Source organism: Cyprinus carpio, chromosome B18, assembly GCF_018340385.1.
Source record: "Cyprinus carpio isolate SPL01 chromosome B18, ASM1834038v1, whole genome shotgun sequence".
In the NCBI taxonomy this organism is placed as follows: domain Eukaryota; kingdom Metazoa; phylum Chordata; class Actinopteri; order Cypriniformes; family Cyprinidae; genus Cyprinus; species Cyprinus carpio.
The window spans coordinates 2,208,977-2,236,938 of record NC_056614.1 but is presented as its reverse complement, the minus strand read 5'-3'; the positions used below and the strand labels follow the sequence as shown (position 1 = coordinate 2,236,938).

General features: G+C 37.9%; 1 protein-coding gene across 1 annotated transcript; it reads left to right on the top strand.

The window, feature by feature from the left end:
- The first annotated feature begins 30 nt into the window (after nucleotides 1-30).
- On the top strand, nucleotides 31-27,962 carry LOC109061868 (G protein-activated inward rectifier potassium channel 4-like). Its single transcript, XM_042743525.1, has 4 exons — nucleotides 31-352; nucleotides 14,109-14,191; nucleotides 16,105-16,981; nucleotides 26,574-27,962. The coding sequence occupies exons 2-4, from the start codon at nucleotides 14,129-14,131 to the stop codon at nucleotides 26,912-26,914; spliced, it is 1,281 nt and encodes a 426-aa protein (XP_042599459.1). The 5' UTR covers nucleotides 31-352; nucleotides 14,109-14,128; the 3' UTR covers nucleotides 26,915-27,962.

Genomic DNA, 27,962 nt, shown 5'->3' with positions numbered 1-27,962 from the left:
TTTTTGCGCAGTTGCGTAAACCTCAGCCCGCAGAATCAACTCGTTGTGCGCTAGGATGCTTCGACACACACGCAAGTACGGAAAGGACAAATCCTGCGAGGGGAGACAGAGGAGCAGGGGGCTGTGGGGGAGGAAACATCCTCTCATGCTCACTTTCACATCCCTCCCTCTCTCTTTCTCTCACTCGCTCGCATCCTCCAGGAGAGCGAGGTAAGAAGGTGGTGGAGTGCTGTGTGAACAAAGTCAGTGAGGCAGCTGAGATGAGCACATCAGAGCTGGAGTCAGAACAGAGCGCAGCTGCCCTAACATGCTTCCCTTGACACTACACAGCTACCTCTGCGCTCGAATGAAGGTAAGTCAGAAGAGAGGGAGGAACAGGAGCTAGAATATCCGTTACCCGGCTCAATGCGATTGTGTCACGCGGTCACTATTGAATGGGTCTTAATATCATTTGTCCCTCTTGAGAAGGAGCATGCTGAGAGGGACAGAGAGCTGGTGGGGATCGCAGTATTACCCAATAGGCGACCCTTGTCCCATTGAGGCAGCAAGCGTATGCTCCTTGTCCAGGATGCCATGGATCTAAAATGCCTTCTAGCATGTAAGGTGGCGTTTTTGCCAGCATCCCTGGGGACACGTGTTTTAGTGCATTGCAGGAGTTTCACGAACCTGCCGATTGCATGTGTGTGCATGCACGTGTGTGCAAGAGAGAGTTTGCACGTGCTTTCACATGGAGATGCGTTTGAGGTAACCGAATGGTTTTGGGTGCACACTTTCAGAGAGGAAAGTCGCTGGTGTTGATGGGAGTCATATCGATTCTTTCATATTCTTCGTTATAGGGGTATTAGTTCTCTCGCCTGGGGCTGCAGCTACAAACCGCTCACATAGAGAGATTTTCCTCCTCCTAGCCTCTCTGGTCCTGTCACACTTTGAGTCTCCAGATAACTCTGTGCTGAAAAGCAGGGAACAAAGCAGTGGCTGCTCGATAAAGGGGAAGATAATAAAAGCCAGCTCGATTGTTGCTTCAAGGAGAGGGAATGAGTGTGAGACTGTGAATTTTTCATAGAGTTTGCTTGCAACTTGCATACGTAATAGCAAATGTGAGAAATGTGCTGTACGGTTTCACTTTCCCTGCAGTCATGTCATGTTTAAATATACATGCAGTTGCCACTAAAACACAACATTATGCAAATGCATTCACAATACAGAGCCAATGATATTTTGCATCCTCTAACCCTACGCTTAATTTAAACTATCAGGCTTTTAGATTTTCCCTGAGATATTATGTAGTATGTTTATTAAGCTGTTTTCCTCGTGGTGATTGTTGGCTGTTGCTCATAATAGAGGTGATTTCAGGTTTTGCTATCCTTGTGGGGATATTTGTTCCCTACAATACATGCAAAGGCTGACCCACACACACGCACACATCTAAGCATCTAAATGCAGGCAAACATAAGAAGCGTTCAGGCTAATCCATTTGCAGAATTGTCAGTGTTTATCAGAATAGACACTTCATTAAAGTCTCTGGTCGCCATGGCACAGTTGATTCTGATGAAGTGACCTTTGACTCCTTTAACTTCATAACAATTCCCTTAACTCTGAGCAAAACAGCTGCGTCACACCAAAGGCCTTTCTCAATTACTTACTGCCAATTCTATCACATGGAGCAACAGAAATTACGAATCATTGTGATTTACTAAAAGGATCCTTTAGCCAAAATGCAAATTATTTACTCCCTCAAACCTTAATTCATCCATGGAATATAAAAAGAGACATTTAGAAGGCTGTTGTTGCTATTGTCAATACAATTACAATTCATGTGGAATTCAATTGTATTTAGTTTCTTACACAGAGTTATTGCATGACTTGTATTGTACGCATGTCATATGGACTGTTTCTATTATACTTTTGTGTTCTTTTTGAAGCTTGAATAATTGTAATTGCATGGACAATGACAAAAGTTTGACATGATGACAGAATTTAAATGTTTGGTTGAGCTATCACTTAAACACTGGACATATTAAGCAAATTGAGCATAGAAAACTCATGCAACACTTCTCTGAAGTCATGGTTTGGCACAAGCAATAATTCTGTAGGCTAAGGGTTTTTGAAAACTCAATGATTAGTTGATCTCATGATGTGAAGTCCCCTCACATAATTTGATAATGGGTTACCTTGAAATAAATAGATTTTGTAAGATGTGCACACATAACTGTGTTTGCGTGGATGTGCGTGTGGATGTGCATCAGATGGAAGTAAGTTGCACCTCATTTGCTCCCAAAGTGCATGTTCCATTTGTATGGTGTTAGGTAAGATCCAAACAGAAAAGTTCTCGAGTGTAATCCATCTGCTTGGTTGTAATTACATAAAACTTCAGTCTAATACATTCAGAGTATTGTCATGTCAGCTGCGGCTGGAGAGGAATTTCATTTCCTGCTGCATTGATCTGTATGCTGTGAGAGTATGTGTCTAGCGGTTTAAAGGACAGGTCTGAGATTAAATCTTATGCTGGGTCATTCATGTTATGCTGTGTACTTTACACTTAAATTTTTTTTTGTTGTAAAAATTAATATATTAATACAAATTGTATTTTATAAATATTAAACTATTTTGTTACGATTTAAGGTAATACATTTTTTTTAGCTTTATATTTTAAACCTGGTGAGAAAAACATGATGTCTACCATGTAAATAAAGAACTAAAGTTAAATCAAAAAATGTTGTAATATTAATATTGTAATCTAATAATATTGTAATCTAAAAATCTAACTGAACAGATTTGTTTGCATTTATATCAACTAATACCACTATAAATATCCAAATTCATAATTCATTGTACTTACTAATGTTTGTTCTGTTGTTTTCCCATCAGCTGATGTCACTTCCTGAGAGATGATGTCTTTGAGGAACTACCTATTGTTAATAAGATATTACAAAGATTAAAGGGATGGACATTGATATTGAAGATAAACAATTTCTATAAACAAAATATATATATATAAATTCATCTTATTTAATTATATATTTATTTACTTAATAAACTTCCAAAACAACATTTGCCTATATTTTGATTTGAAAAAAATAAATAAATAAAAATAAAACACCTGGAATATTTTGCTAGTGTTTGAGAATTTTAGCAAATATTACTCATATTACTCAATATTAGACATTAAAAAAAAAAAATCAATAAAAATAAAATAAATAAAAAAAAAAAAAAAATTGGCACTCAAACCAAAATAATGAAATCATTTAATATTCACTCATGTATTTTTTATTTATATAATTTATATACTTCTGCCTAATTGTGATGTTATGATAAAAAAACAAGAACAAGAAACCATCTTGATAATGCATTAAATACTGTACTTAAGAAACAAGAAGAACACACAAGACCTTTAAGACTTTACAAAATAAAATAATATATTACCCATAAAAAACAGTTCAAATAAATGTACAGAAATCATGAGTTTATGGATATTAACCATGCACATCTTTGCAGGCATGTCAACTTGGATTTGTATGTAAAACACCCAAACAACAGCAGCTCCAACAGTTAAAGCTATTATAACCACTGCTTGTACACTGTTTGTTCTTCAATATTTCGCAATGGAATATCAAGGTATTCATTTACAGAGAATTAATTGTGTGATTAGTTATTTTGAAGCCTTTCGGTGTTACGAGTGTTGCCATAGAAACAAATCATTTGTGAGTCTAAGGATGTGAAGAGCTCAGCAATGAATCTCTGAGTTATGATAATTCCCAAATACGTGAACGCAGCATCACATTTGAATGTAGATCTTCTTTTTACTCTCCAGCCTGTCACCAAACGCGGCTACCGTTCTGTGACATATAGAGCTGACACTAGCAACACAGTGGGAAGTAATACTGCCACATCCTTTAAACTAGCACTCGTAAAACACACGCTGCAATGGAGAATCGTTCCTTCACCTTCTGCTTCATAAACACAGCAGGCCTTACGGGCCGTGTGTGCGGGTGTCTGTGTGAAACTGACAGTGTGCAATAAAAGCCAACATAACAGATAATGAAAAGGGAAGATGAAGGAACGAGAGGCGTGGCTAAATGGCAGATTTGTAGTTACATTCAGGCCTTGCTTTTGCATTGAGGTGCATACACACAATGCCACCGGCACACTTATGCAAACAAATCAGAGAACATCTGATGTTTATCTGAAAGAAAACAAGCTCGTGCCTTTGCTAAATATAGCATGTATTGATTTATAAGCATGAAAGTATGTCCTTGGAGAAATATTACAAAAAACACCATCAAAAGATTTTCAGCTGCTTTGTTTTAGTAGCATCCAGCCAGTCTTTGGCTGTTCAGCAAAGAGACAAGAAATGTGAAAAACTGCAGTGTGTGTGTGTGTGTGTGTGTGTGTGAGAGAGAGAGAGAGTTTGCATCTGTCATTCAGAAGTCAAGAAAGTGATCAATGTCAGATCGATGCAGCACTATATACTCAGGTCACTGCTGCAATAGTAGAAATGTCAGACTTTCATTCTGTGATGCTTTCAAAGACAGAAAAGCATCATTCCACCTGGCCTTAAGTGCTTTTTGTAATTGTACTTGCATCAGTCAAGCAACTACAATTGAACTTTTTTTGTTCAGATGAGTTTGATCTATTTTTTTTTTTATGTGCAAACATTTTCAAAGTTATGTGGTGCAAGAAACATGCAGATAGTGTGTCAAGGTCAATAAGCTTCTAACAGTGCAGTCACATTAGCTCCATTAGTATGAGCTCCATTGTCTCTTTTCAATAGTGTAGCGTTCAGTGTTAGGGAGTAACTATTTACATGTAACGGGATTACGTATTTTAATTACAAATTAATTGTAACTGTAATCTGTTACAGTTACTGGGGAAAAAATCTTAATGATTACAAAAGGAGTTACATCTGAATATTTCCACACACATGCAGATATGATTGATTTCTTTACCAAAATTGCATTGACTGCTTTATAATATGAGACACCAATGTTTCAGGAGTTTGGGACACATGCTTATTCAGTAACTGTTTTATTTGGGTTTATGTATATGTGAAATATGTGTGAGGAAATCTTTTGCTTTCACACAAATTCCCCATTGTGGGTTCCCATTGAAATTAATGGATTTTGCCTGTGAAAATTCACTGAAAATCAGTAAATGAGATCAAATCTTTATAATATCAATTTAGCCTTTTTTAAAGACATTTATAAATTAATAATTTTTTTTTTCTAAATATTAAACCTTTAGTGTGCAGTGAGTAAATTAGATTTGTTAAATAAATAATTAAAATCAGTAACACTTTACAATAAGTCCCCTTAGTTATTGCTAGTTAATGTGAAACTATAATTAACCAACAGTGAGCAATTTAATTTTTGCAGTATTTATTAATCTTTGTCAAAGTTAGTTAATAAAATACAGCTGTTCATTTATAGTCAGCTCAGGTCCGTTTCCATTCTTAAAGTCATTACTGTAAATGTTAATTTATTTATTTATTTATTTTATATCTAAAAAAATCATCAAAACCAATCTAAAAATCAATACTATAAATCAAAAATAATAATAATAATTATATATATATATATATATATATATATATATATATATATATATATATATATATATATATATATATATATATATATATATATATATATATATATATATATATAGTTTTTTTTTTTTTAGTTTTTTTTTTTTTTTATAGTTTAGTTTAGTTTATGATAAATATAGTAGTAAACTAATGAATCAGTAATTTAACAACACATTCACATGTTTATGGTTCTCTGATGTTGGTTAATGCAGTTATTTTTCCTTGTTAGTTCATGTTAACTATTGTAGTTGGCCAATGTTAACAAACAGAACATTATTGTATATTCTAAATTTTTCCTTTATTGTAGACGCTTGTTTGTTGTTGACCCATGAATGAAAATGCAAATGAATGGCATCTTGTAGGTATTTAAGACCTCCTTGCTCAGTTCAGAAAAAAGAGAATAAGGGTTTTAATTTCCAGTATAGTGAACTCAGATTTCAGTGTGTTTGTGCAGAACAGATGGCCTGTCTACAGGAGGATCTGCCTGCAAGTGAACGCGCTCGATTCTCCTGCGCCAATCATCATCATCTCCCGCGTGCTGACATTTTGATGATTTCCCAGAGATTCCCCAGAGATCAGAGTCCATTATCACTGGATTATAAGTGTACCCCAAAGAAAAAGGATTTAGCATTTTCCATTTGTGCTCCGCTTTATTGACAGACCCCGACTTAAGGTGTTTTAAGTGGTCATGTTGAGGCAGTGATTCAGTGATTCCGGAAAGCTAATTAGGGCAGTTTGACGCGGCGCTCGCTTTGGCAGACTCGATGCTGCAAATCACTTCAGGGAGCTGACAGGCCATCTGATAAACACAGGAGAGAGTGTTGAAGAGCTTGTTCTCTACTTAACACAACCCACCCCCCGCAAACACACACGCACACATCCAGTAAGGACCGCCTAGAGTGCCCAGCCTTGTTAGCGCTCTTGAGTGAGTGTCACTGGACCAGGGATGTATGCATTCACACACACCCTATAAAGCCTTCTGGAGTGGGTGTGATTTGGCCATCCATCTGAACTTCCTGAAGCATCACTTGTGTTGGTGTAGGCCTGCGAGGAAGGTCACGGTGCCAGCGCTCCAAAGACAGCGGCCAGCTTAGTTTCAGCCGCTGCTATTCCTGTCACTGATAGGACGAGACGCACTGCTTTCATTAGGCTAATTGTCCTTAGTGTGGACAGGATGTCTGCTTGAAGGCTTGGTGTCATTCAGAGCGATAGGGACGCTCATACACACCTCCACGCCTGAACACACACGCAGGCGAGTGAATGCAGTGCTGGCAGCGAGCCGCGCTGGATGCTGTTCGTTCCAGGGGCATTTTAACTCATTTGCCCTGACTAACCTCAAAGTGTCATAACAGTTTCAGATACAGCTCTCTCTGCTGTGCATACATGCACGTCCGCACACATTCACACTCACACCAGAGACGATGCTGCAGCGATGGCACTGACGAAGTGTCCAAACGGAGGGTACTGTATATTCCAATCTCTCATAAGTAGACCCTAATGCTTTAATTGAATGTTTGCGGTTCTCTAATTTCCATAAATGGTAACACGACACGCAGGTAAACAAATTAAATTTTAAATTTTTCCGTTTCAGGTTCAATTAATTTATTTCAACTTTATATATTGTGATTTAATTGTTACAGGGCACCTAAAGTCCCTCTAGTTTGGGATGGAGAGTGCACCCAAAAATATACAATTTATCATGATTTGTTCACCCGCATTTCATTCCCTATACATATGACTTTATTTTTCTTTTTCTTTTTTTTCTGTTGAATGCAGATGAAATTTTGAAAATTGTGCCATTGTTCTTTTCCTTGCAACTAAAACGAATGCTATCAAACTTCACAAGAGTACAATAGTATCATAAAAGTTGTCCCTGGCTTGGGTACTATATTTTGCACTAAATAATGACTTAGGACCAGTCATACTAACAGCTTGTGCCAGCGCAAACCGTCTTTTGGCGTTAAAATAGTACTGTCAAGATTTACTAAAAACGTGTAGTATAGTAAAATTATCGCTGAAAAGGCATGGACACAGTTATTTTTGCACATTATATTATTGAATACGCATTTCTAGGAGTTTTCTTTTCAGACATAAAATTTATGGGAGGAGAGTATATTAAAATTAATAATTTTACTAACGTTTCCGCTCATCAAATTACTGGTATTTAAGGCATTATTTAACACCCAAAAAAAGCATGTCTTCAACTATTTTGCACTTGAAATGACTGCACTTGTTGTTGCTAAGAAGATGTACCGCAGAGAACAGAGAGCGCCTGGTAGAACAAGAAGATATTTTCCATGCATATAAATTTATTGGGAATTTTGGAACACATTATCTGAATCTGAACGTATTTTTACACTAATTTGCGCTATGCTTGGTAGATAGCGTTGGTCGTAATGGAAATGAGATGTTGCATCTGTGTTCTTTAATTTGCACATTGTCAGTAAATCACCCACCTATCTGCACTGTTTTGAAATTGCGCTTTCACACTAGTTTGCCCTGTTTAGTAAATCTGTCCATTAGTCTGCTCCACATACACTTATCTTTTGTTCTTTTGGAAACTTGCAGCACACAAGTCAACTGGACGACTTTTATAATACTGGCATGGCACCCTTTTAAAGCTTGACAGCTTCAGTTCCCGTGCATGGTAATTGCATGGAAAAACATGGTGAACTGCCTTCAAAATCTTTCATTTTATGTTAAGCAGAATAAAGTAAATCATGTGGGTTCTGAAGGACATGAGGAAGAGTAAATTATGACAGCTTTTACATCCTTCGCTGAGCTATGCCTTTAAGTAGAAAGTGTATATGTAAAGTGCATATGCAAACGGCATCAGTAAAGAGTGTAGGTTGGTATTTCATAGGGAGTGCAGAGGGAAATTTACCCATCAGGCCTTGCACACCAAATTAACTAAAATAAATATGGTGAGAGTGAGTGATGTGTTCGGATTTTGATTCAGCTTTATTATTTCCAGGTGTGCTTTTTTCAGTTGTTCATAGGTATAAAACCAGGGCTGAAAATTAACGCTCCCCAAGTGCCAGATGTGAGCAAAAATCAGTGTTGACTAGTAGAGTGTTACATGACAGTTGCCCAGTAACTAATGATAATAATGACTTAGATTTCTATAATAGAACTATCACTACTACTACTAATAATAATAATAGTAATTCCAATTAGATGTGTTCCCCCAGTTTGTCCTGCCTGTTTTTATTCAAATAATGCATGTGCAGTTTCATGGCTAGTGCCATCTATGAAAAAGACACATACAGTTTATTATAAATTCACCATGATGTTGCAGGGCATTCCAGATAAACTATTGTATTTTTAACTTTTCAGCTTCCACAGAAGCCTTGTTCAGAGTGTAGGCAGCAGTGAACACTGCAATGGCTGTGTGCAGAAATGGAAAGTCTAAGGAGAAAGCTTTCTACTACAGTATGTCTTCTCCATTCAAAAGTCTGGCTTGTACAGTTTGTTTTGATGACTCTTCAGAATCACTTACTCCTACAAAAGAAAAAGGGAAGAGAGCGAAAATCGTGACCCTGACTGCAGGACATGGATGAATGGACTCGTATCTGAGTAGTAAAATGCATTGCTGCAGCATGAGCTGTATTCCTCCCCCACCAGTCATTACTCTCCCTTGTGTTTGAGTAGATAGAGTTGTTGGACATCACTGGTACTGCAGTGTGTTGACAAAACACGTGGGTCAATCCCCAGACATTGCAGGAAATGTCTCTCTTTGCGATAAACCAGCTATTTGTTTAGGGGGCGGGGGGGTTTAACAGCTCTGCAGTCTGATGAGAAATCTGCAAGTCTAGCAAATGAAGTGTCTCCCTGATCGCTGCACTGATCTGCTCTAAGAGGCAATGATGTTGGGGTGAGAGCATGAGCGAGGATCTCCGAGCTGAATCCTCCAAGCAAAATGGTACCATTGAAACACTAATTAGTACTGATACAAGTGCACGCCTGTGGTGTCTTACGCAAGGGAAAGAGATCACCTTTCACTTTGAATAGAGGCTGATGTCGACAAATTATCCAGCAGCATTTTTGCAGTGCAATTAAAGCAGTCTGACAGCCACACGTTAATGTAAAAACTTGATGCCTGTGTTCAACACTATTAAAATAATTTTTAAGTCAACATGGTTTGCAGGAAGCATTGCAGTCTGGTTTTAAATCACTCCACAGCACAGAAACAGCCCTGTTGAAAGTTTATAATGACCTGTTACTATCTACTGACTCATGTGATTATGCTGTCCTCATCTCCTGGATCTTACGGCTGCACTTGACACTGTAGACCATAACATCCTGATTTCTCGATTGGAGCATTGCGTTGGAGTTAGGGGAACTGCATTGGAGTGGTTTAGATCTTATTTATCTGACAGAAGTTTTTCAGTCCATTTTGGGGATTTTATGTCATCCTCTGCATCCCTCTCGTGTGGTGTCCCTCAGGGTTTCATTCTTGGTCCTATTTTATTTTCATTATATGTACTTCCATTAGGGTCCATTTTTAGGAAATTTGGCATCTCACTTCATTGTGATGCAGACGATACACAACTTTATCTCCCTTTGAAACTGAAAGATGCAAACTCTATAGCACCATTGTTGGACTTTCTTGAGGAGGTTAGGGCCTGGATGCCTTCAAATGTTTTAAAGTTCAATGAAGAAAAAAACAGAAGTCATGATATTTAGACCTGGCAACACCTGTGACCCCCTTGACTTAGATTTGCTGTATTTTAATACAGCTGTACATTCCATCGAGAGCACTTAGTTCCGCTGGCCGCTTACTTTTGGTTGTACCTCAAACAAGACTGAAAAGAAGGGGTGACCGGGCTTTTACTGTTGCAGCCCCAAAGCTTTGGAATAACTTGCCTCCAAATGTTAGGCTGGCCCAAACATTTACTGTTTTTAAATCCAGTCTTAAAACTTATTTTTACACTTGGGCATTTAACTCAGTTTGAGAGCTGTTTTTATGTATTTGGTTAGTGTTATTGTTTGTTATTTTTCGTATGTGTAAAATGGTTTTACTTTTATTATGCTTGTGCAGCACTTTGGAAAACAATGGTTGTTTTAAAAAAAAGTGCTCTATAAATAAACTTTGATTTGATTTGATTTCAAATATATTGTGCCAGAATTATGTTCTGTTAACAGTTCTCATGCATGCATTGATCCATTCATTCGGACAGCACATCGTATAAGAATACTCAAATGATTACCACTGTTGAATCATGCAGAAATTATGATTCCCGAACAAATGATTCAGTCAGTTCTTTCTAGTGAGTTAAAAAAACATGTGCCGCAGTACTGTAAGTCACCCTAGTGTATGACTCTTATGAGTCAGTTCTCAGTGTGACCAGTGTAGTCTGATTCTTTAACAAATAACTCATTTGAACTGGTTCTTTTTAGAGAAAAACAAATCCCCATTGCTGATTCACAAATTAATGACTTGAGTGATTCTGTTCTTTTTATTGAATTTATTAAATATGTAGGTGCACAGCACTCAAATGTGTTGTACTTAAGGCTCATAAAACTCATTATATTTTTTGTTATTAGTATTTTATAATTAATAAAATGTTACATTGGTTCTGGTGTAGAATTATTTATCATCTTTGTCTCTTTTCAGTTTGATTCACTTCCAATTTATTGTTAGGGTGTATGTATTTCTGCTGTTAAAAATCAATAACAGTAAATGCATAATTTACACAATTTATAGTGCATAACTTATATTGTTTTATGTTTATTTATTATGTACCCCCCCCCCAAAAAAAAATAAAAAAATAAAATAAAAATAAAAATAAATAAAAAATAAATAAATAATTGCACAGAAGTATTGATGAAATCATTGACAAACTGTTTGTCACCAAAACCAGAATCATTGAATATAAGCCTCTCTCTCTCTCTCTCTCTCTCTCTCTCTCTCTCTCTCTCTCATCCCCTGTCCGGCTTGCAACAAGACTCCAAAACCACAAAAAGCATGCTACTCTAAAAGCTTGATAAGGAGCTTGTTACCTCTTCAGAATAGCAAGATAAGCATGAGGGAACAGACTCTACTCTGGCTCTGCTCACCTCACTGGCGTGCAACCATCAAATTCATATGGAGTTGCACAGGGACCGTTTTGTCATAAAATGTGGAAATGGCAGAGGAGGGGACATTGTGGAGGCCTGCCGTCTGTCTGTGATGTATTCTCCATGTGCATCTCGGATGCGGGTCACGTCAGTGTGCCCTTTCGCTGCAGACCTGTCAGTCAACACTGTATTCCTGAGTGGATGGCGGCTCTGACGTGCCATCTGCGTGCAAGCAGGGCCGTGCAAATAGGGATGAGTGATGTCACTGCAGTAGAGTGGAATTAGACAAATAAGAACGAGGGTCAAACAAAGGACTCGAATCTCCAGTGAGTCCGGTCTCCAATTCCTGTATAATTTTCACTACTGTTGTCAAGTACAAATTGAGTTTAGCTGTTTTGCAACAGGGATTCTTCCTAGGATGCACTAATTAATCAGAGATCAGCTGTTGCCCAATACAGCGCCAGGTTTTGTGTGTTTAGCTCTACACGGCGCTGATTATCTCACCCCCCAACCGTGAGGGTTATTTTCTCTGCGCTGAAAACGTGTGTGGCCATTACAAGGCATGGAAGGGAAATATGCACCAGTATTTGTGGTAATTTGCTCCCGGGGTTCATCAGTTCACCTGATTACTCTACATTGATTTACTCTCCTAGCTGATCAATACCTATTTTAAGGTCTCTTTTGGAAAAACCAGTGGAGGGTTTGTAAAATATCCCCCTAAATAGGCTGTACTTTCTCTTTCTGGTTTTTACTCTCTTTCTTTTACACACTCTATATTTCAGAGGAGAATCCGACATTATTTGTCTGAAAATTATTTAACTATTATCCTAAACAGCTTTCAGAAGAATTAAGGAGTGGAAGTGGCTAGCTTGACTTGCAGATGGGCTGTTGGGGATCATGGGAGTTTTTCACTGTCATTAGGCACCTTATGTAAGTGATTAGCATAGATGAAGCTGTGTGACATTACCGACAGGAGCACAGGTGCAGTGTGGGAGTGACCAGGATCTGGAGCTGAATCATTGCTTAATGCACCATGTCATAACATCTAAAAGTTAAACTAACCAAAATCCAGTTTTCCATAACAAAGACGTGTTAATGGAAACAAAACATAGGTACAGTAAGCCTACAGCCCTGCTCCAAAATCAAGGGCATGTAGGGATCCTGATAAGGCACCATCAACATTTAGTTTTACATTATTTTTAAATGCAATTGTATTTTTAAACATCATTTTTATATATATATATATATATATATATATAGACAAGAGTTGATAAAGTCTCTTTATTGCCACTCTTCTAAATGCAGAAATGTTCAATAAATTATTTACCATTTTCATTAAAATAGACTATTTCCAATTCTAGTATATTTGCATGTCTCTGTCATATTGTTAGCTTAGCGATATGCTAACGGCAGACTCAAGGCTATTTGTTTGACTCAGAGTTGCTGCCCTAACTCTACCTTTCCAAATCGGTTACTTATGAGGTTCCATTTCAGTTTGGATGCTGTAAACAGCAAGACAGCTCAGTAGGTTTTGAAACTGAGCCTACGCTACAGCAGTACTTTCTTTTCAGGCCCTATCTGCACAGAGCCCGGCTCAAAAGATTTGACAGGTGAACACTAAATGTGTCAGAATGGAGATAGTGAGCTGCCAGAGGCAGCGAGGAGCATGCAGAGGTGCTCACCCAGGTTGGCGTTTCTTCTGTGTGCATGAGGGAGAGTTTGACTGGATGACGGAGACAGCAGCAGCTTTCGTGGCGTGATGGTGCTGATGCAGTTAGTCTTTAGGGAACGGTGAACAGCTGAGACTGCCAGTCTGTTTTAGGCACAAATTAAACTCAATCCGCACACTCAGAAAGTACATCTCCCCTGTGAGCTTTGAATTAATCCTTCAAGTAACCATCGAAGATGTTCCCCCAAAGGTGTCTGTGTGTGTACTTTTATTCCATCTCGAAGTCATGTCAAGTCATATTTAAAATGACACTCTATTTAATGTGAGAACCTGAGCAGTCATGTTTAGTTTTTCTGTTTGCCCATTAGAAAATCAGACAAGCATGGTGAACCGCTTTTCCCGTGGTGTTTGACACGATAAATATGTTTACTCACCTAATTGAGAGAGGGTGAGACATTAGCTGATCAGATTAACCCTGATTTTGAATGTGTCTTGTTTCCTCGTGTGAATCTGTAAACAGTGGTAATCCTAAAACAAACCATTCAGTATTCCTATAGGGCACAATAAATCCATGTAATGACGTTTATCCATCTGAATGGGATAAGGGTAATGTATCAAGGCTTAGAGTGGCAAATCCCAAGGTTCATTGAATGAGCATTCATTAAAGGTGCACTCAGTAGTTTTCACTGCTCATTAAAAGTGAAACATATTTAAAATCATAGCATGGTTATTTGCTATACAGTAAGTAAGAGCGATTAGGTTGTTATTCTTTTGTGTTATTTATCTGAATTTCAGGTTTGCAGTCGAAGCTGAGGATGGCAGGAGATTCTCGCGTCCACATGGACCACGACATGGAGATAGGAGTGACTCCAAGAGAGGTCAGTAGTCTCCACTATCACTTTCAACTTCAGTATTGTTCAATTAATATCTACTGTTACCATGGAATAGAACACCTACACTTGAGAATTTAGAATATGCAATAATAAGGAGAAATGTATTTCTATTGTATTTATTTCATTTTTAAAATATTTTTTAATCATTTATCCATCAAAACAGCAGGCCTTCATATAAATCATAATGTGGGAAGTTAAAACTAAAGGAACCCTAACCCTAAACCAATGGGTGATGATGTAAAGTGCTTAATTAACTGAAATTCAGACAATAATTGTAACTTTAAATACCATTTTTAATCAAACCTTTTTTGTGTGTTCTGCTTACATTCTCATTGAAAACCAGGACATTGTATAGTCATCAATATATTATGTAAGGCTCATTATATAAAACAACTTATGACACAATGCTCAGTCAAGTATTTCAGGGAGCTGTGCAATAACTAGATACTATACTTATATATTTATAAAAGTGAATATGCTATGTATAGTTTTTTTAAATGTATAAATTGAAATGATTTATTTAAACATATAATATATGCTAAATGCATATTTTTGACTTGAATGATGAGGAATACTGAATAGCTAACTTGAAGAACAAATCTGGAGGCACACCAAATACTGGATAAAGATATTTGTTTTTTGTAGTATTGGTTTTATTTTTTGCCCAATATTTGGCTTTAACTGACAGAAAATGGGGGGGGGGGGTGTTGGGGGCGCCGGTGTGTACGCAGCGGGGGTCTCCTTGTGCTCCAGTTTCTCATAAGAACTTTAAGGCTTGCCTATAATTGACTGCCATCACTTTAACTTGATACCAGGTTTCAATTAACAACCAAGCACAATCTTCCACAAATGGAAAGACAATGTGCCAATATGTCCTTGTCTCATGTGGAGGGCACTGTGTTATGGACTTGGGAGTGGGCAAAGATTCTTATCTGGGCTTGCCAGTGTCCCATGGGGAAGAGGAAGGTAATGGGGAAAGTGTCCCATGGAGATGGTGTAGAACAAGGTATCAGAAATGGACTAGGGCCAAGATAGAGAGTCATGGGAGAGAAAAAAAAAGCAATAGAAAAAAGAAAAGCCCACCAGTACTCTTACGTTGCAGTAATCTACATGTCCTGTAACATGGGTCGCCGTGACTTTGCCAACTGGATCAACATCTTTTGATGATCCTGGATCAACATTACTGTCCAAAAATATAGACATAACCCAATCCCTACCCTTAAACCTAACCCTACCCATAATTTATTCCTAAAATCAGTGGGAAATTATAGCAGATTAACAAGGGTGTACAAGCACCTAACACTGTAAGGCTAAAACAGATATTTCCTGAAAAGTTATATCTAAATTCTGATTGGTTGCCTGGAATGTTGTTCCAGGATCAACAAAGATGTTGATCCAGGAACATGTTGTACTTGTTGAAATCACGCTCACCCCTGTACGTGCTGAGACGTACTGTGACAATGTCATAACAGTTGCAAAGATATCAGAGCACTTCCATTGTTAGAAGGGAACAGTGTGAACATACCTCTTCTTGATGTTGGCAACTGTGCCATCCAAACTGTTATTGTCTGGCTTACAGCAGCTTAGTGAAGAGATAGAAGAGGCAGATGGAAGCTATTGATCTGGCTTGCGAAATATGTTGAATGATTCTGATGGGACTAGATTGCAACAACAGAGGACCTGTGGGAAACATCACATCCTGCTTGTATTATGCTTCCCTAGCAGCCTCCCTAACACTGATGCTTAATACAGGTCTACAGGTTCAGACTTGCTGATACTGTAAACCATTTTCTCATCATCATCATAATTTTGAATTGAGTCCTTATCCAAGAAGACAGAGCTTCTGTCACACTGATCTTGTAACCAAATTTCTTCCTTTTCTCTCTACCTCCTTACAGCAGGTGAAAAAACTCCCCAAGCACCTGAGGGAAGCACAAATCCCCACAGATCGCACCCACCTCATCTCTGATCCTGTTAGGAAACCCCGCCAGCGCTACGTACAGAAAGACGGCAAGTGCAATGTTCATCACGGAAACGTTCAAGAGACCTATCGTTATCTCAGCGACCTCTTCACAACACTGGTTGACTTACGTTGGCGCCTCAGTTTCTTCATTTTTACCTTGGTCTACGTGGTCAACTGGCTCTTCTTTGGGTTTTTGTGGTGGCTTATTGCGCTAATACGAGGAGATCTTCTACACGCAGATGAAGAGGGCTGGACACCTTGTGTTGAAAACCTCAACAGCTTTGTCTCAGCTTTTCTCTTTTCCATCGAAACCGAGACAACCATTGGCTACGGGTATCGTGTCATCACGGAGAAGTGCCCAGAAGGGATTATACTTCTACTGGTGCAGGCCATCTTGGGGTCCATTGTAAATGCCATGATGGTGGGCTGCATGTTCGTAAAGATCTCGCAGCCTAAGAACCGAGCAGAGACACTGATGTTCTCCCACAAGGCTGTCATCTCGGTGAGGGACAACAAGATGTGCCTGATGTTCAGAGTGGGTGACCTGCGGAATTCGCACATTGTGGAAGCGTCAATCCGTGCCAAGCTCATTCGTTCACAGCAGACAAAGGAGGGCGAGTTCATACCGCTCAACCAGACGGACATCAACATTGGCTTTGACACAGGAGACGATCGCCTCTTCCTGGTATCACCTCTCATTATCTCCCACGAGATCAATGAGAAGAGTCCTTTCTGGGAGATGTCCCGAGCACAGATGGAGAAGGAAGAGTTTGAGATTGTGGTCATCTTGGAGGGCATGGTCGAAGCGACAGGTATGTTCTCCTTGACATCAAGCAATTCAACTGTTGACCTGAAAGTGTCATAGTGTCCATGAGTAAGAAATGACAGTTTAAAGCTTTGCATTAACCATAGAAACTATCAGTCTTTCACAATGGCTTCAAGGAGCAAGTTGCGCATTAACTGCCAAGCTCTGTAGAGCAGTTGACCTCAATGAATTTTCCATGATTTTTTTGTGGCAAGCGAGAGACTTAGAGGTCAGTCATTTAAATATACAAAACTGCAACACATTATTCATTTTCTGACAGTGCTGAGTCATCCCTTCCCTGAGCATGTTGACTACAAGAAATAACATTCAAGAACTGACAAGAAGATAAATGTTTCAATATTGATGCTAAGGCTATTTTTCCAACACATGAGTCAAGGTGGGCTTGAGAGCCTATTGTTGTCTGGCTAGCCATGTCCTTGCAAACCTGTCCAGGCTGGAGTTGTGGAAAGAGGTGAAAGGTGATGAAAGCACTCCGGGTATGTTCCACTCTGCTGGAGGGGATCCTTTGGAAAGCTTATTGGAGCAAAAAAAAGTTTATTTTTCCACTCTTCATTTTAATTAACATTGTTCCAGTTCTCAGGTCAGTGAAACTCAATAACGGTCAGGCAGTTCAATGAAAGAACTGTTTTTAAAATGTCTTTGAGAACACAGTTTTGGTATTATACCTCAAGACATTTGGACTAATACACAATCCATAACAACAGAGAGCCCAGGGTGGTGTGCCATTCAAATTGATTATTAATAACGCCGTTGATGTTGATTTACTGTAACAGTTTGTTCAATCTGCATCTAATTTTTAGTCCATTATCTTAAAAACTAGTCATAGTCTACTTTACATAATTAAATGCAAATACATTTAAGCACAGTCTGTACAAAGTTAACCGATACTAGTGTGATACCTGTGCTTTAGCAGCAAATATGCGATCTGAATAAATGAAAGTGAATTGATTATCTAGATATGGTTGACCTTGCAAAACTCTGTGTGCAATATTGATTCAAGTAGATCTCCTTCTGGGATTCTCCTTCAGGGCTGTTGAGGGAATAAAGAGTCCTCCATTGTCTAAAGTGTCTACACTAATTGTCGATTTATTCCGAGGCTGAAACATTTCCCATGGTTTATCAGATATCTCAGGTGAATGTTTGCAATTCAAATTATTTATTGGGCGTTTTTCCAAAGAGAACTTGCACTGCTAATCTAAATCCAATTCATTATACATGCTTCCCTGTGAAGGCATCCTGTTTTGTGCTTGTTTTGCAGTGAATACCAATGAGGACTCAACAAAGAAAAGGTGAAAAGCATTATATGATGAAATTTTCTTCACATATAATGCAAAAAAAAAAAAAAAAAAACACAACTTTAGAACTTTTTGTACCACAAACATGACTGAAGCATCCAAGGACCTAATGGAGAGAATTGAATCTTACACTAACCTTGTGCTCTGTGCCCTAGATGCCATATGACATATCAGCAGTCTCCTCAACCTTCCTATCACTTTGAAATGTTTTCCACTGTGGAGATATGCATACGCAAGCACATGTCAATAGCTATGGGCTATGATGCATTTGATCTACTAAAGCCTTGTAAATTACGCCTTTGACACATGACCAGGTATAGATTAGGGTTCTACAGGCCAGGATAAACCTACAAATAGCCTTGCCGGCCTCTCTCAGATCGAAGTCTACTCCCACTTGCTAATGAGTGTTGATGGCTTCCTTTTGATGTGCAGTAGAGCGATAATGACGTCATGAGTGCAGTAAGGTCACAAACAACCTGATGTCTAATTTGTAGAGTATAGCAATGTTTTAATTTAGCCCTGGCATGTGTCAGGTATGATGGATAGCCACATTGGTCTAGTCTATTATTTTTCCAGTACTGAGGGTCAGAAGTTCTATATTAAGTCTCTTGAGTACTACTTGCAATTTGCATGAACGTGATGAGACTCTGATGATGGTTAATCAAATGTAATTTGCATCATTTAATTGTTGCAACAAAAGCAGTTTTAATTTTTGAAATGCCTGATCTTGAGTGATATAATCATGAACAACAGCTTTTCCCTAATGAAAGATTCCTACTGGGCAAGAACATGACATGCAAACATATTTGATCCACTCTGTTCCAAAAGCTAGTGATCTGACTACATGGGCAGAATCATAAAGCACGGGCATTTCTGAAGCAAAGGCGCTTTGATTATGCTACCTTCTAAAATGCCTTTTTTTGGAAGCATTGGAGTCAAATTGCTGAGAAGGAAAAATGCATTGCAATGAAATGCTGATTGTAAAAGTAACTCTTCAGAAACATGCAAATACTTTTCGGACCATTTTACCACATATCAAACACTTTCAGTCAAGTCTCAAAGTGAATCTGAAATAAGTCTATGAAGCACAGATTTGCTTACAGATTGGTTATTCCAAACTAGCTATTATGCAGTACAGTTAACACTGAAAGTTTAAAAGCAGGTCACAAATGTCTAACAGTATGGATTTAAAATCAATTGGTGTTAGTGATCAAAGATCTGCACCCCTATTAGTGAAAAATAACCTGCTTGTCTCCCCATCAACATGATGAATGCCTGAAACAGCAGCCCATTGAGTGCTCATAACTAACGGCATCTACTAAATATGCCCGGTGGCATTAAGATAGGCTTATCTGTGTTTTTCAGTAGCGTCCATTAACTTTGCATTCATTTTGCTATTAATGAGTCTCAAACCCATAGATAAGAACTTGCTTCAAATTAATGTTCTATAACTAATATAGATTTTTAAAGGCCAACTTTATGAGGTGGTGAGTTGATTAAGAGGACCTGTGGAGGCAATTTGAAGGTTATTGATGTGTGCTCGAGCAGTTTAAATTTTAACACTAACTATTAGTGCTGGATTTCCGTTTAAAGTTCAAACAAACCTGTAGAGCATTCTGGCATCCTCTGAAGGCAGTGATTTTCAGTTCTACTTCTAGTTTGCTGCACTAGAAGCATTAGATAAGTGCTTGCTTGGTAATCATATCATTAGTGGACTGCAACTTTTTTTTAAAAGATGTTTAATTACCCAGGCGTATTACATTTTATTTGTTATAAAACAGCTTTTTTAAGTGTGCTAACTCATGCACAGTGAGACGAAGAATTCAACATGCATATAATGCATAATGTAGTATGTTAAAGCTAAATTATGAAACTGACAATGACAAGGAGAATTGGGCAAGGTTTTCCTGCATGGGAACACAGCAGTTACCATAATGGTGCTTCTTATCCTAGGAGAAATGATAGTACTCATATGTGTCAGCAGATTTCAGTGTCACCGTTGTTCTCCAGAAATGGACTAAGGAACCCCTGGCCTTGAGGTGTTGTGCCCTTATTTATAGATTTGAAAAGCATCAGTGCATGAAACCGGCCATTACTAGGTTATTGAGATCATCACACCCTCTCCATGTCTTTCTCTTTCACTCACACATACAGAAAGAGAGAGAGAGATAGAGAGAGAGAGAGAGAGAGAGAGAGAGAGAGAGAGTATAACGCAATGCTAAATGTGTTACACTCAAACCCACACACCATTTCTGACCTAAAAAACACAAAAGCAGAGGGAGTCAGAGAGATTCTCAGATAACTGAGTTCATTTCAATTTCAATCCGTGCTACAATGTAGATCAGTGGTTTTCATTTGGTTTTGCTTCAGGATCCATTTTCACATCAAGGGGTCAACCAATACTGTGCCAAGTTTGTTTATACAAAAGTAAGCAAAAAATGTACAGTACTTGTACAATAACATTATTATTATTATTATTTTTTTTTTTTACTATAAGTGCATTTTAGCTAATATGTGTGAATATACATATACAAACCTGATTCCAAAAAAGTTGGGACACTGTACAAATTGTGAGTAAAAAAGGAATGGAATAATTTACAAAATCTCATAAACTTATATTGTATTCACAAAAGAATATAGATAAAATATCAAATGTTGAAAGTGAGACATTTTGAAATGTCATGCCAGATATTGGCTCATTTTGGATTTCATGAGAGCTACACATTAAAAAAAGTTGAGACAGGTAGCAATAAGAGGCCGGAAAAGTTAAATGTCCATTTAAGGAACAGCTGGAGGACCAATTTGCTACTTATTAGGTCAATTGGCAACATGATTGGGTATAAAAAGAGTCTCTCAGAATGGCAGTGTCTCTCAGAAGTCAAGATGGGCAGAGGATCACCAATTCCCCCAATGGTGCAGCGAAAAATAGTGGAGCTCTATAGAACTCTATAGATCAAAAAAAAAAAAAAGCCATATCTAAACATGATCCAGAAGCGCAGGTGTTTTCTCTGGGCCAAGGCTCATTTAAAATGGACTGTGGCAAAATGGAAAACTGTTCTGTGGTCAGACGAATCAAAATTTGAAGTTCTTTTTGGAAAACTGGGACGCCATGTCATCCGGGCTAAAGAGGACAAGGACAACCCAAGTTGTTATCAGCACTCAGTTCAGAAGCCTGCAACTCTGATGGTATGGGGTTACATGAGTGTGTGTGGCATGGGCAGCTTACACACCTGGAAAGGCACCATCAATGCTGAAAGGTATATCCAAGTTCTAGAACAACATATGCTCCCATCCAGACGTCGTATCTTACAGAGAAGACCTTACATTTTTCAACATGACAATGCCAGAACACATACTGCATCAATTACAACATCATGGTTGCGTAGAAGAAGGATCCGGGTACTGAAATGGCCAGCCTGCAGTCCAGATCTTTCATCCATAGAAAACATTTGGCACATCATAAAAAGGAAGATGCGTCAAAGAAGACCTAAGTCAGTTGAGCTACTAGAAGCCTGTATGAGACAAGAATGGGACAACATTCCTATTCCTAAACTTGAGCAACTTGTCTCCTCAGTCCCCAGACATTTGCAGACTGTTATAAAAAGAAGAGGGGATGCCACACAGTGGTAAACATGGCCTTGTCCCAACTTTTTTGAGATGTGTTGATGCCATTAAATTTAAAATCAACTTATTTTTCCCTTAAAATGATACATTTTCTCAGTTTAAACTAGTGGTGGGCCGTTATCGGCGTTAACGTGCTGCGTTAACGTGAGACTCTTATCGGGCGATAAAAGAAATATCGCCGTTAATCTATTCTCAAAGTTGGGTTGGGAGCTGGGTCTATACTACGCAAGCTATGATGACTTTCACCATGATAGTTTAGCGTGGATGTATACCTAGACGAATTGCACTGTAGGGGGCGAGAACGAGTCTTCGAACCTGCGTGTATGCCTACTGTGAAATTACCAAACTTCCCAAAAAAAACCTCGACAAGACTGTTTCACACATACTCCTTCTGCAGTGTGTATGCAGTCCGTGTGTGTTATGTATGTGGTGCAGAAGCAGCACGGACTCATTGTGCTTTCACACAGGACGCGTTTGCAGTCCGCTACTGATCCGCGGCTGTTTAGTCCACAAACACAACATTTTTTCATTATTCTATATTTCAAACCATGTAAAAAAAAAAAAGACTCATCATAGACCAGTGATACACTTAATAAATATAAACAACATATTATTCATGGATAACCTTTAGGTTTGTATAATAAGCTGCTCAAGCAAGCGGCAAAACATTTAAACACAACAATTAGCCTACTTTTCTTGTTGGGATATCGCAAATATTTAAAATTAAAGCACCACTGATAGAAACAGTCGACCCATATCACTTTGCCTCATTCATATCATAATAATAAATAACCCCATATAACTTTAATGAACTTTGTTTTTCTGCTTCCATAAAAGTGCATAGGCCTATATCATGTTGCCTCGTTTATCTAAAAGTGCTCTTTTTCTTGTTTTAAAACCTAGCCAAAAACCCATGTGTTGCGTGTGAAACACAGTAGGCTTTAATTAGTATACATTTATTGTGAAATTACTGCATTTCCATGTCAATCCATGTTAATTTTTACCACGAACAATGCGCGTCATTTAATTCAGCGCATGCAGCACAGCAAAAATAGACTCGGTACGTAAACATATAGACGCACCGCTCCTGGAACGCACTGACGGGCCGAAACCGCGAGAAAGCTGGAATCCGTTAACATGGATGCGTAAAAAAAAAAAAAATGCAACGCATAGGCATTGCAGACGGAGTATGTGTGAAACAGGCGTAAGGTTGTTTGCAACTTGTGCAATGCGAAATTAGTTTACTGTAGGAGTTCTTCCAGTCTCAAGTACCACCTAAACGCAAAGCATCCCTTGAAGATGCCAGGCCAAGCAATGTAGCGCAGGGGAAGAGTCATCGTCAAACTACTATGTTTGAGTGCAGCACAGCTCTATCAGTACTAACAAGTACATCTTATTGAACATAATTTGAATGCCTTCGGCAGAATTCAGTTGAGCCATTTTAATCTAGATTAATCTAGATTAATTCCAAGATACAGTGAGATTAATCTAGATAAAAAAAAATAATCAATGCCCACCACTAGTTTAAACATTTGATATGTCATCTATGTTGTATTCTGAATAAAATATTGAAATTTGAAACTTCCACATCCTTGCATTCTGTTTTTATTCAAAGTTTGTACAGTGTCCCAACTTTTTTGGAATCGGGTTTGTATATATCAGTTTGACAGTTTAAAAGCTTATACAATTTCTTTATTTAAAGCTCACAATATTATGTGGAGTAGAGTATTATGAGAGAAAGATTGATTGAGCCAGATTACCTCCATCTGATTCAGCATTCATTCTTCAGCTCAGTCTCATATTCACACTAAAACATTAGTCTAAATGTCCACAGAGGAAAGCGATATCTTTGTCGTACAATACTTATACCGAATGTGATTTAAAATGATAGCTCACTGCATTTGTTGGCTACATCTTAAAAGTTGTTGCTTAAAGTAAAATCAACATGCTTGTTTCCAACAGTTTCAGTCTTTTTCAATATAAAATTCTTTACTACTGATCTCATAAAAAAAGACTCTTGTCACCATCTAATGGTGGAACAATGTAACTAAAATCACCATCATGAACACACACCATTTCTCAATAAGCAATTTAATAAATAGTACAATTATTTATATAAATATTGTTTATTGAATAATAATATTTTATAAACAACAACAGCCATCATAAAAGTTGCTGAGTAATTCAATCAAAAGTACAAAGGCAGCACTGTAATATAGAGAATTATTAAATTTACATAAATATATAACGTTATGAGATTTTGCTCTCAGCCAAAACTATTTGTTCTGGAACAAATAATAGATCAATGAGACCAAAGACTGTCCATTAAATCCACCCAAAACTAATTATATCTAACGTTTAACCACTATAGAGACATCAGAGCCAGAGGCAAATTCCATCTGGCTGAGGTGAGGCCGCTCTCTCTGCGGGTTCATGAGCGCTGAATGGCCGCTGATGCCCTGAAGCTCACATCCCCGAAAATTAATTTCTAAACCAATTTTCAAATAGATGTTATCTTTATTAACAAAGCATATATTTGAACTAATTGTCCGCAAAAAAAAAAAAAAAAAATCTTGAAACTACATTCCGTGACACAAAAACATAAAATGATAGTAGATTTGGGCATCTGCCATCACACTCGCTGTAAGAATTACTGCAAGCGGAGTGATACAATGATTATTTCGATGATGATGTGATTACCTATGGCCGAATCACAGCTGTGCTGATATATAGCCATATCGCACTGCTACTTGTGTGATATTGCTCAACCTGTCCATATTACCATCTGCCTTGTTGCTTTATTTTATATAAAGTTACAGATGAATTTCCAACACAATAGCATAAAGTGTGACTGGACACATGACCTTTGACATCAACAATAAATAATCTGTTAAGAGTCTCCTACATTTAAAATTGAATTTTAAGATGTATTTACTGTTGTGACACACCCGTTAAGAAGCATTGACGTAGATTGTGATGCTGTTGGCTTTAAATGCTGAAATGGTGTAATTCTCCATAATCTGTAATTACAGTTTTATCTATAATAAATGGCACCACTGACTATTATACCTATAAGCATGATATTTTAGTCTCATATTATTCTTCATGTTTTGCTAAAACATAAATGCAGTGATTAATAACCAGAACTTTTCCATAATTACAGGTCTGCACTAAAATTACTGCATGATTTTGATTTTCCATGATCCCTTTCAGGGTAAAACACAAAATGCTGTTACAAAGTAGACTCAAGACATGAATACAAATTTGGGGAATTTCATTTCATCCTCTAGCTGTTTCAGAGGATTTGTATAATTTGCTCACGTGAAAAGATAATGATCATCTTGAGGTTATTTATTTATTTATTATTGCATCCTGTGTATGAAAAATGGACATGATGGATATGGAACTGGGCAGCACACAGCACATTAACTCAGGTTTACATGACAACTTGAAGTCATGTGGCAACTATTCTGTATCACCCTGTGTCCAAATAACTGAAGACACGCATAGTTACTCACTGTACCAAATACAAAATGAAATATGCCGTTTGATCATTGTAATCCCTTTGGCTTCCAGCTCATGCTACATAATGTCACACACCCAAAACCACTCAGAAAAGGAAATGTAAAACATTCAGCCTTACAAACAAATTCATCTCCCTTTGGCACAAACTCACAATTGGATAAGAGTCTGAAAACTGTAAGCAAACACAACAACCAATGAGGAGAATTTGTTATTCATTGAATCATTATATATATATATATAATTCATATATATATATATATATATATATAATTCATATATATATATATATATATATATATATATATATATATATATATATATATATATAATTTATTGAAGTCTTGCTTTATTAGAATGTCCCTGTTTTTGTAGAGTCTTTTTTGGTGGGTATAAACATGTATAAATAAATAATATATATTAAACCTTTACTGTGTTGATTTATGAAGATGCAAATAATATGCAGCAAAAGACTTGGGAATTGAGATTAGATATATCCAAGTCTTACTTACTTGCATATTTGCATTTGCATAAACCAGCAAAATTCCATATTAATAAACAAAAAAAAAAAAAAAAAAAATAAAATTTCAATAAATAACAACAATAAAATTTATTTATTTATTTATTTGAATTATTTTATAAGTAACTTATTACAGATAGAAGAAATCATTGTTACATTATTGGAATTATGGTAACTGAGATACATAAAAAAAACATTGTTTTCTGCCACCTTACTGATATTCTGAGCTCTTTCCATTATATATATATTGGAAGGCATACAGTAATTCAGTATTGTGAAATGCAGCTAACGAACTGATATGCCCCATAACTCCAATATAAACTGACCTGTACAACACTGTAAACACTGAGAGCCTAATAAATTATTTATTTCTCTCCTTCTCTCCCCTCTTTCATTTCTGTGTGTGTGTGTTTGTGTGTGTGTGTTTGTGTGTGTGTTTGTGTGTGTGTGAGTGTAAGTGTGAGTGAGTGTGTGTGTGTGTGTGTGTGTGTGTGTGTGTGTGTGTGTGTGTGTGTGTGTGTGTGTGTGTAAATAACCGTGTGCACGTGTTCATGTGTTGTTGTGCGTACCTGCATGTGTCTGCGTGTCTGTGCCCATATTGTTCTCCACGTATCCAGGCATGACGTGTCAAGCACGCAGCTCCTACCTGGACTCGGAAGTGCTGTGGGGCTACCGCTTCACCCCGGTGCTTTCTCTGGAAAAGGGCTTCTACGAAGTCGACTACAACAACTTCCACGACATATACGAGACCAACACCCCAACCTATAGTGCTAAAGAACTGTCCGCTCGATTAAAAGAGAGTCCACTCCTCCCTCACCTGCCGCTCCTTAGCCCTGACCTCAGGCAGCACACAGACCCCTTCTCCACCCAAACCACACAGGATGAGCGGGAGAAGGACGGCGAGAAGCCTGCAGAGACCAACAACGGATCTGCCAACCGCTTGGAGAAGAACCCTTGAGGGAAACCCTGCTCTGAATTGACTCAAGGACTCAGTCTGTAGAGACTGGCAAGCTTCTTTCCCCTCGCATGGAGAAATATCCTTGCAATAGCCATGCAATACGACCCCCGATTCCTCTAGAAAGCCGAGCTGATGTGTAGATCGAGGTTAGACGCACAAACAGATGAGAATCCATATATATTTATACACCTACACATACTACACATATTTTAGCTTTATAAACTCTGTTGTGCAGGTTTTCATGGTATCAGTCAACGCCCTGTACCTCAAGGACAAAATAGTAGCCATATACTGTATGACCCAGAGGTCAAACCCCTTAATCTAACCATAGCAAATCAGCTTTAATAGAATCCCAATGCAAAGACTCTTAGGAGCCGAACACAACGCTTGCGTCTTTAACCACGGCGAAGGCCCGCGACGTTGGTTTCTTTAAGCTATTCTATTGTATGTTTTATCTGTATTATAATTATGCACTATACTTATCAATTCCCCCCTCATATCGAAGTGCATGTGTTTGAAATTGATGCAAGATGGAAGCTGGAAAATGCACCAGACTAAAGCACAAACGCTGCAGTGGCAGATGTACTGTTTGAAAACCTGCAGTGCACTAAATTAACGCCGACGAATGGAAATATCGCACATGCATTGTCTCTGTGCATCTTGCCCAGTCCACGCTCCTGGACTCGTATTTCGTCTCTATCACATTTGATTTGTGTGCAAGTTTGATGCCACGCGCGTGAGACTGTCAGTTTCATTTCCAAGTTGTCCGAAGAACTGTTTCAAAGCATGAACCCTAAGGCAAGTTCTACATACTTTCTAAACAGGGTATTTTCTAAGGCATGCAGACTTCAAAAACTCAAACACTTTCTACAAAAACTGTACAGTTAAATTCTGGTTTACGGTGAGAGGAGAGCTCCATTTACAACAGAGACAATGGTGCAGTAATTTAAAGATGCATTTTAAAGGAAACTCACCTATGACAAGTCATTTTCACAGAATAATATTATATGCAGGCTATTTACATAAATAAAATAAATAAAGAAACTTA

What these genes read in the sequence shown, in the direction of transcription:
- LOC109061868 (XM_042743525.1), top strand. Translation starts at nt 14,129, where the DNA reads ATGGCAGGAGATTCTCGCGTCCACATGGACCACGACATGGAGATAGGA. An exon ending in TAGGAGTGACTCCAAGAGAG is followed by an intron (nt 14,192 to 16,104) that starts GTCAGTAGTCTC and finishes ACCTCCTTACAG; the next exon opens with CAGGTGAAAAAACTCCCCAA. An exon ending in GGGCATGGTCGAAGCGACAG is followed by an intron (nt 16,982 to 26,573) that starts GTATGTTCTCCT and finishes CCACGTATCCAG; the next exon opens with GCATGACGTGTCAAGCACGC.